Genomic DNA, 10,000 nt, shown 5'->3' with positions numbered 1-10,000 from the left:
GTGGCTTGACCTGGGGAATGCGGCACCTGTAGCCCATTTCCTGCACACGCCTGTGCACGGTGGATCTGGATGTTTCTACTCCAGACTCAGTCCACTGCTTCCGCAGGTCCCCCAAGGTCTGGAATCGGTCCTTCTCCACAATCTTCCTCAGGGTCCGGTCACCTCTTCTCGTTGTGCAGCGTTTTTTGCCACACTTTTCCTTCCCACAGACTTCCCACTGAGGTGCCTTGATACAGCACTCTGGGAACAGCCTATTTGTTCAGAAATTTCTTTCTGTGTCTTACCCTCTTGCTTGAGGGTGTCAATGATGTCCTTCTGGACAGCAGTCAGGTCGGCAGTCTTACCCATGATTGCGGTTTTGAGTAATGAAACAGGCTGGGAGTTTTTAAAAGCCTCAGGAATCTTTTGCAGGTGTTTAGAGTTAATTAGTTGATTCAGATGATTAGGTTAATAGCTCGTTTAGAGACCCTTTTCATGATATGCTAATTTTTTGAGACAGGAATTTTGGGTTTTCATGAGCTGTATGCCAAAATCATCAGTATTAAAACAATAAAAGACCTGAAATATTTCTGTTGGTGTACAATGAATCTAAAATATATGAAAGTTTAATTTTTATCATTACATTATGGAAAATAATTAACTTTATCACACTATGCTAATTTTTTGAGAAGGACCCTATATACACTGTAACTTTTCTAATACATGCATGTTGAAATAATATCCAACAAATACATATACTAGTTCTAGACTATTGATATTTATTGGTATATAGTATATTTATTTTCCTTGTCATTATTTATTATTTTCAATTGAACATGAAATATTTCAGACAGACACAATACATCAACATTTTTCTAGAGTAATGAACAAAAGTCCAGATAATTAATATGAGAAAAAAAAATACAGAGAAAAAAAAGACACTCCTTATAAATGAAAAATTATCTTCACAATTACTGAATTTATCCATAGGGAATAATAAAAAATAAAAAAAAAGGATTCAAAATAAATGTTTTTTGTGCTTGTTTTCACTGGATTCATAGTTTTTTCACTGGATTCATAGTTTTTGTCTTTCATTTTCAACATTAGATCTATTTTGTCATTTGAAACGGCACAAATTTATTTTTGTCAAATGTTTTGATTGTAATGCATTAAGGGTTTAACCATTGAAATCGGGTCGTGTAAGCGGCCCCTAAGTTAATAACACTTTTATGAAGAATAGATGCACTTTTATGAAGAATAGATGCACTTTTATGAAGAATAGATGCACTTTTATGAAGAATAGATGCACTTTTATGATGGATAGATGCACTTTTATGAAGAATAGATGCACTTTTATGATGGATAGATGCACTTTTATGAAGAATAGATGCACTTTTATGAAGCATAGATGCACTTTTATGAAGAATAGATGCACTTTTATGATGGATAGATGCACTTTTATGAAGAATAGATGCACTTTTATGATGGATAGATGCACTTTTATGAAGAATAGATGCACTTTTATGAAGCATAGATGCACTTTTATGAAGCATAGATGCACTTTTATGAAGAATAGATGCACTTTTATGAAGAATAGATGCACTTCTATGATGGATAGATGCACTTTTATGAAGAATAGATGCACTTTTATGAAGAATAGATGCACTTTTATGATGGATAGATGCACTTTTATGAAGAATAGATGCACTTTTATGAAGAATAGATGCACTTTTATGAAGGATAGATGCACTTTTATGAAGAATAGATGCACTTTTATGAAGGATAGATGCACTTTTATGAAGGATAGATGCACTTTTATGAAGAATAGATGCACTTTTATGAAGAATAGATGCACTTTTATGAAGGATAGATGCACTTTTATGAAGGATAGATGCACATATGAAGAATAGATGCACTTTTATTATGGACAGATGCACTTTAATGATGGATAGATGCACTTATGAAGAACAGATGCACTTTTATGATGGATAGATGCACTTTTATGAAGGATAGATGCACTTTTATGAAGGATAGATGCACTTTTATGAAGAATAGATGCACTTTTATGAAGGATAGATGCACTTTTATGAAGAATAGATGCACTTTTATGAAGAATAGATGCACTTTTATGAAGCATAGATGCACTTTTATGAAGAATAGATGCACTTTTATGAAGGATAGATGCACTTTTATGATGGACAGATGCACTTTTATGAAGGATAGATGCACTTTTATGAAGAATAGATGCACTTTTATGAAGAATAGATGCACTTTTATGATGGACAGATGCACTTTAATGATGGATAGATGCACTTTTATGATGGACAGATGCACTTTTATGAAGGATAGATGCACTTTTATGAAGGATAGATGCACTTTTATGAAGAATAGATGCACTTTTATGAAGAATAGATGCACTTTTATGATGGACAGATGCACTTTTATGAAGGATAGATGCACTTTTATGAAGGATAGATGCACTTTTATGAAGAATAGATGCACTTTTATGAAGAATAGATGCACTTTTATGATGGACAGATGCACTTTTATGAAGGATAGATGCACTTTTATGAAGGATAGATGCACTTTTTTGAAGAATAGATGCACTTTTATGAAGAATAGATGCACTTTTATGATGGACAGATGCACTTTTATGAAGGATAGATGCACTTTTATGAAGGATAGATGCACTTTTATGAAGAATAGATGCACTTTTATGATGGACAGATGCACTTTTATGAAGGATAGATGCAGTTTTATGATGGATAGATCAGTGTTAATTTTGTCAGCAAATTTTGATTTAGTTTTAGTCTTAGTCTTTTGACTAAAATGCCATTTAGTTTTAGTCATATTTTAGTCATCTGAATTGTTTTAGTTTTAGTCTAGTTTTAGTCGACGAAATACAATAACATTTTAGTCGGCTAAATCTACAGTAGATTTAGTCGACTAAAATATAATGGGTTTAGTTCAATTGTAATTCATTAATTTAGAATTTCTCTTAAATTTCCAAACCCATATACTCCCGGAGAAAACATCTATTAACCTATTAATATGAATGATTTTTAAGTTTGAACATGCAATACAGATACAGATTTAACTGCTGTTACTTAAAAAATATCTTAAAATGAAATAAAACCACTTTTCCTAAAGTACAACACAGTCTTCTTTACAATGAATGATATATTCATTCCTTAATACTACTTACACATCATTCTTTATTCTTTCAAGCAGACATATTTATTTGTATGAATTAAATATAATTAATCCTTATTAAAGCTATTAACAAACAGTGAATGCTTTTCTCTTTTTCTTTTGTTGCTTGATCAAAATTAAGGACACGGACCGCATTAGGTTTATTGCCACTGTCACTTTAAGACGTCGGATCATGTCCAATGACATGCGGATACAATTGCACTGATGCACATCAGACACGCTCACAGTTTAAGACATAACCAGCATAGTTTACATGAATACTCTCCAAAAAGGACATTTAGAGATACTGTTGTGTATTTCTCCATTCAGACACGAAAGAGAGCTCAATTCAGTAGCCTACTCGCGCGCTGTAGGTGTATTGTGCATGACTGCACGCTTCGGGTTAGGTGTGTGCGCAAAGAAAACCGCACCGAATAGAGCTCTTTTTTGCATCGTCACTCTTATTCAGAGATCTATATGTCTGCTCTACTCATTCTCCCAGACGTTCACATTTTTTAACGTTTTATGACCGCGGGGTAGATCACGTTACAGTAGCCTACAAATGTGCGCATCTACCACACACGCAGGACATCAGTTCTGACGGATCGCTTCCCAAATCGTCACTATCTAACATTTTCGTCTAGTTTTTATTCGTTGACGAAAATGTCAATAGATTTTCGTCATAGTCTTTGTCATTCAAAACGAGGTTTTATTTAGTTATCGTCAAGTTTTCGTCTGTGAAAAAATGTCGTTGACGAATAATTTTCGTCGTTATTTTCGTCAACGAAATTAACACTGGGATAGATGCAGTTTTATGATGGATAGATGCACTTTTATGAAGAATAGATGCACTTTTATGAAGAATAGATGCACTTTTATGAAGAATAGATGCACTTTTATGATGGATAGATGCACTTTTATGAAGAATAGATGCACTTTTATGAAGGATAGATGCACTTTTATGAAGGATAGATGCACTTTTATGAAGCATAGATGCACTTTTATGAAGAATAGATGCACTTTTATGATGGATAGATGCACTTTTATGAAGAATAGATGCACTTTTATGAAGAATAGATGCACTTTTATAAAGCATAGATGCACTTTTATGAAGAATAGATGCACTTTTATGATGGATAGATGCACTTTTATGAAGAATAGATGCACTTTTATGAAGAATAGATGCACTTTTATGAAGAATAGATGCACTTTTATGAAGAATAGATGCACTTTTATGATGGATAGATGCACTTTTATGAAGAATAGATGCACTTTTATGAAGAATAGATGCACTTTTATGATGGATAGATGCACTTTTATGAAGAATAGATGCACTTTTATGAAGGATAGATGAACTTTTATGATGGATAGATGCACTTTTATGATGGACAGATGCACTTTTATGATGGACAGATGCACTTTTATGAAGGACAGATGCACTTTTATGATGGATAGATGCACTTTTATGATGGACAGATGCACTTTTATGATGGACAGATGAACTTTTATGATGGACAGATGCACTTTTATGAAGGATAGATGCACTTTTATGATGGACAGATGCACTTTTATGATGGACAGATGAACTTTTATGATGGACAGATGCACTTTTATGAAGGATAGATGCACTTTTATGATGGATAGATGCAGTTTTATGATGGATAGATGCACTTTTATGATGGATAGATGCACTTTTATGATGGACAGATGCACTTTTATGATGGACAGATGCACTTTTATGAAGGACAGATGCACTTTTATGATGGATAGATGCACTTTTATGATGGACAGATGCACTTTTATGATGGACAGATGAACTTTTATGATGGACAGATGCACTTTTATGAAGGATAGATGCACTTTTATGATGGATAGATGCACTTTTATGATGGACAGATGCACTTTTATGATGGACAGATGCACTTTTATGAAGGATAGATGCACTTTTATGATGGACAGATGCACTTTTATGAAGGATAGATGCACTTTTATGATGGATAGATGCACTTTTATGATGGATAGATGCACTTTTATAAAGAATAGATGCACTTTTATGAAGGATAGATGCACTTTTATGAAGGATAGATGCACTTTTATGGACTTCAAAACAGGAACAGACATTCACTGCCATTATAGAGCTTGGAAGATCCACGACATTTTTTAATATAACTCTGATTGTATTCGTCTGAGAGAAGAAAGTCATATACACCTAGCATGACTTGATCATGGGCTAATTTTTTATTTTTGGGTGAACTATCCCTTTAAGTAGTTGAAGTGTTGAAACAGTGTGTTAATGTGGCATCCTCACCTGAGGCAGCATGTGATTGTGAGCGCTGATGGTGTGTGTGTGTGACGGGGTGGGCAGCAGCGGTGGAGGGTTCGGTGGGCCGGTGCTCTGAGACCCAGCGGGGGGGCAGTTCGTGGGACACGGCAGGAGACCTCGACCCGGCTGGGGTGTTTGTGATGGGACACACAGATCCGGAGACACCGTGGGAAGACCTGAGGACAGACGAGCATCAGTGTGTGTGAGAAAGAGACAGTATACAAGTCAAGTTTCATCTGCACAAAGCCAGAAACATTCAATGTAATCCTGATTTTAAGAATATTCTCCTCTGATATAAAAATCTATAATATCTTTCTATAATATCCTTGAGTCTGTTGTAAGGAACCTTTAAATTTTCATATTAACAAAATGTAATGTTGTATTGATGTATGTAGCCTAATTCTTATAATCTTTTATGTTTTGTTTTATTTTTTTCTCCTTATCACTGATAATGTCTGTATCCTTTCATTTGCAATAAAAAAATAAAATAAAAATAAAAAAGGATATAAAAGCACTAGGACAAGATCCAAATCATGACTAATCGAAAAAGAACACCATCATAATTCAAATGCTTTAAAGCTAAATTTCATCCCTAAAAATCTAATGTATATACTGGGATGTGATTCCCCTGAAATGCAGCATAAAACACATAAAACATTGTATAATCATTTTTTTTTTTAAATCATCATAAAAGTGTTTGCACTACAGTTAAGACGGTAAATATTAATATGAAAATAACATTTTAAATTTAAATGTAAAATTAAATAGTCTAAGCAGTTTATGCAACCGGCCCCAGATCTTCTCAAGCACATGATCCTGTAAACCGTGTTACTGACAGGCTGAAGCGTCACCTGTGCGCGAGCCCCTGGCGCTGCCCAGGCTGTCTCCGCGTGTGAGGATGGAGATGCCGCTGAAGCTGCTGGCTTTGGTGACCGGAGGCCTGAGCGTGCGGCTGGAGCTGTCCGAGTCTGTGCTGCTCCAGGGCCGGGGGTCCAGGCTCTTCACGTCACTGTCGGTGCTGCTCTGACGACTGCTGGACGCCCGGCTCGAGCTCTCCCGGTTCCCCCTGCGGACGGGACGAGAATCAGACACACAGAGCTCTGTGAACACACACACATGCAGATCCATCACAGGAGCTCTACACACACTCAGTTGCAAGATATCAGACATGAACGGGATAAAAGTGCACGGATACGTGAACATTAAGACTCACAAACACACATCAGACACACACACACACACAAACAGGATAAAAGTGCAAGGATACTCTAACATTAAGACTCACAAACATACATCAGACAAGGGCTGCAACGTACGGCCAAATCCCCCACACTCACATTAAAGGATTAGTTCACTTCAGGATTAATATTTCCTGACAATTTACTCTCCGTCATCCAAGATGTTCATGCGTTTCTTTCTTCAGTGGAAAAGAAATTAAGGTTTTTGAGGAAAACACTCCAGGATTTTCTCCATATAGTGTCGCATCACAGCTCGTGCAAGACCAGCATTAGTGGTTAAAAGCATATAAATGTGTATTTAGTTATAAATGTGCGCTGGTTTGTCTAGATCAGACTTTTATTCCTCGGCTGGATCGTGTCGAGACTTTGAAACTGCACTGAAACTCACATTTGGACCTTCGACCCGTTGGACTCCATTGAAGTCACTTGAAGTTTGAAGTTTTCCTCAAAAACCTTAATTTCTTTTCCACTGGAGAAAGAAAGACATGAACATCTTGAATGACGGAGAGTAAATTATCAGGAAATATTAATTCTGAAGTTAACTAATCCTTAAATGCAGCAATTCAGCAGTGATACGCATCCAGTGATGCAAGATTAAATGCATGTTTGAAAACATCCTCAGACCTTCTCAATTCATATACTATATGTCAGTGCAAGTTATATTGCAGAGTTTTATTTACCGTGCAGCCCTATGATAGACATGAACACACACACACACACACACACAGATCTTTATGCTTCGCTGCCCAGCTGTCGTGAAAACCAAATCAATCAATCATTCTGTGTATTTAACAGCTAGAAGACACTAAAAACCAGTTCCAGAGATCAATAAATTTTTGTAAAATCGTCTATCTGTGAGACTTTCATCACGTTTCATGTGCAATTTTCCAAAACTGCACACACAAACGTCGTCAGAGATGTAATGTGACGTGATGCAACAAATTCTCGGTGAGGAAAAGGGCTTACTAATATTAGTTGTTATTAGTATTATTGATCTGTAAAACATGATCTGCTGATGCCAGATGAACTGGGACTGGAGATGACATTTATGTTCCAGAACATAATCATAATCAGTTATATAACTGAGATTATCACATGGCTCTGTGGATTGCTTGATTCTGATTGGTCAATCGCGCCATCCAGCGGTTCGTTATCCCGATAAATCCCGGGAGCGGTCACGCTTGCTAGGAACAGTTTTTCGTCGTGGAAATTAATTAGTTTTTCCTTAATGTAAACTCTGTAAAATAAAAACTACTAGGAACAAGTTTTCCCAATTATAATTATTCAACTGATCATTAAATTATAATGGTATGGTAAACTTCAAGCGAAATCGAAGAGCGATCTAATGTGACGTCATTTCGAACAAAATCAGGCCAAAACGAAGTTAATTTTCAGGAGTTTGAAACAGCTTGGCTCAGAGCTCCCATTGGTCCGTGGTGATGATGTAATAGGTGGGCGTGTCTCTGAGGCTCCGCCTTCTTTACGGTGTGAATATTCACAGGTTTATTTCTTCAGTTCAGTCCGTCGAGTGAAAACATGAACGCACCGGAGAGACGCTTTAGAGGAGAAACTGAAGCTGTAATTCTAATAGAAAGTGATGATGACAGTTTTTCATGTTTAATACTGTAAAGCTGCTGCTTTAAAGCAATCTATTATATAAAGTGTGATATAAGACTTTACTAGCGTGTCGAATTGCAGATCCTTTGATCAGATGCGTTCTGAAATGCTGTTTTCTCACCGCCGTCATTTTTGTTGTGTTTATTTTGTTATTGAGAGGAAAGCGTGCAGGATATTATTATTTAAATATTTACATATTCATCTTAATGTAGACGGCGTCTGGATGTTTGCTAACAGTATTTCGTTCCTCACGAATTTCAAACTTCTTTTTACCCCTAAACGAAGTGTGTGTGTGTGTGTTCGTTCATCCATGACATCTGCTTTCTTCCGAACAAACGCTCCCGTAATCATGAGGTCAGGAATATGACGCATTCAACACCGATGCAGGAACACACTCCAGAAATGCGACAGTGGCATTAATGCGTTGTATGAGCAAACACACATTCACGTTGTAGTACGGCAAGCAACCAACAGATGTCCTGTTTCGTAACCATAACGACTGGCAGGGCTGGGCGGAATTATGGGATATAGAACGGCAGGTTTACATGTGGAAGTGATGAAAACATACGTAACAATGTGAAAATATAGAGCAAGACGTGCCAGAAATAAAGTTATAAAAGGATGTAAAATTAAGCACAAATTTATTATGTACTTAAGTGTTTTAAGTGCATGTACTTAAATAAATTGTAATATATATACACAACACACACACACACACACACACACACACACATATATATATATACATACAATGTGTGTATATGATTAAAATCATTAATTTATAAAATGTATGTATGTTTAATTTAATCATTAATATAATAAAAATAATATAATGATCTAAATGATTAAATGTCTCTATTATTGCTATGATTTATATTAAATAATAAAACACACTTTTTTTTAAAAATTTGCTGTATGGTGATATATAACATAACCTGATTAAAAGAATGTACACCATGACATAATACTTTGATCTCTCACACACACACACTCTGACCCACTCTCACACACACACACTCTGACCCACTCTCTCACACACACTCTGACCCTCTCTCTCACACACACACTCTGACCCACTCTCTCACACACACTCTGACCCACTCTCTCACACACACACACACACTCTGACCCACTCTCTCACACACACTCTGACCCACTCTCTCACACACACTCTGACCCACTCTCTCACACACACACACACACTCTGACCCACTCTCCACACACACACACTCTCTCTCACTCTCTCACACATTCACTCTCTCACACACTCACACTCTCTCACACACTCACTCACACACTCTCTCACACACTCACTCACACACTCACACACTCACTCACTCACTCTCACTCACTCACACACTCAATCACTCAGCACTAACTCACTCGCTCACTCTCAACACTCACTCACTCACACACTCAATCACTCAGCACTAACTCACTCGCTCACTCTCAACACTCACTCACTCACTCACACACTCACTCACTCACTCACACTCACACACTCTCACTCAACACTCACTCACACTCACTCACTCGTACTCACTCATACTCACTCTCACTCACTCGTACTCACTCACACACTCAATCACTCAGCACTAACTCACTCGCTCACTCTCAACACTCACTCACTCACACACTCAATCACTCAGCA

General features: G+C 36.8%; 1 protein-coding gene across 15 annotated transcripts in view; it reads right to left on the bottom strand.

The window, feature by feature from the left end:
* r3hdm2 (R3H domain containing 2) overlaps positions 1 to 10,000 on the bottom strand; it is a 113,232-nt gene that overhangs the window by 31,497 nt on the left and 71,735 nt on the right. For all 15 annotated transcript variants that reach the window (XR_013210567.1, XR_013210565.1, XR_013210566.1 and 12 more), the window contains 2 exons: positions 6,346 to 6,560; positions 5,480 to 5,670 (listed from right to left, as the gene is read on the bottom strand). Coding sequence is in view for 11 of the 15 variants with exons in the window: in XM_077248564.1 (XP_077104679.1) it covers positions 5,480 to 5,670; positions 6,346 to 6,560 (406 nt within the window). In the remaining 4 variants the exon portion in view is untranslated. The remainder of the gene's footprint in view (positions 1 to 5,479; positions 5,671 to 6,345; positions 6,561 to 10,000) is intronic.

Source organism: Siphateles boraxobius, unplaced genomic scaffold (genome assembly GCF_051911475.1).
Source record: "Siphateles boraxobius isolate OS27281-9 unplaced genomic scaffold, OSU_SipBor_1 305, whole genome shotgun sequence".
Lineage (NCBI taxonomy): Eukaryota > Metazoa > Chordata > Actinopteri > Cypriniformes > Leuciscidae > Siphateles > Siphateles boraxobius.
The sequence above is the reverse complement of the archived record's forward strand: the minus strand, read 5'-3'. Positions and strand labels throughout refer to the sequence as shown.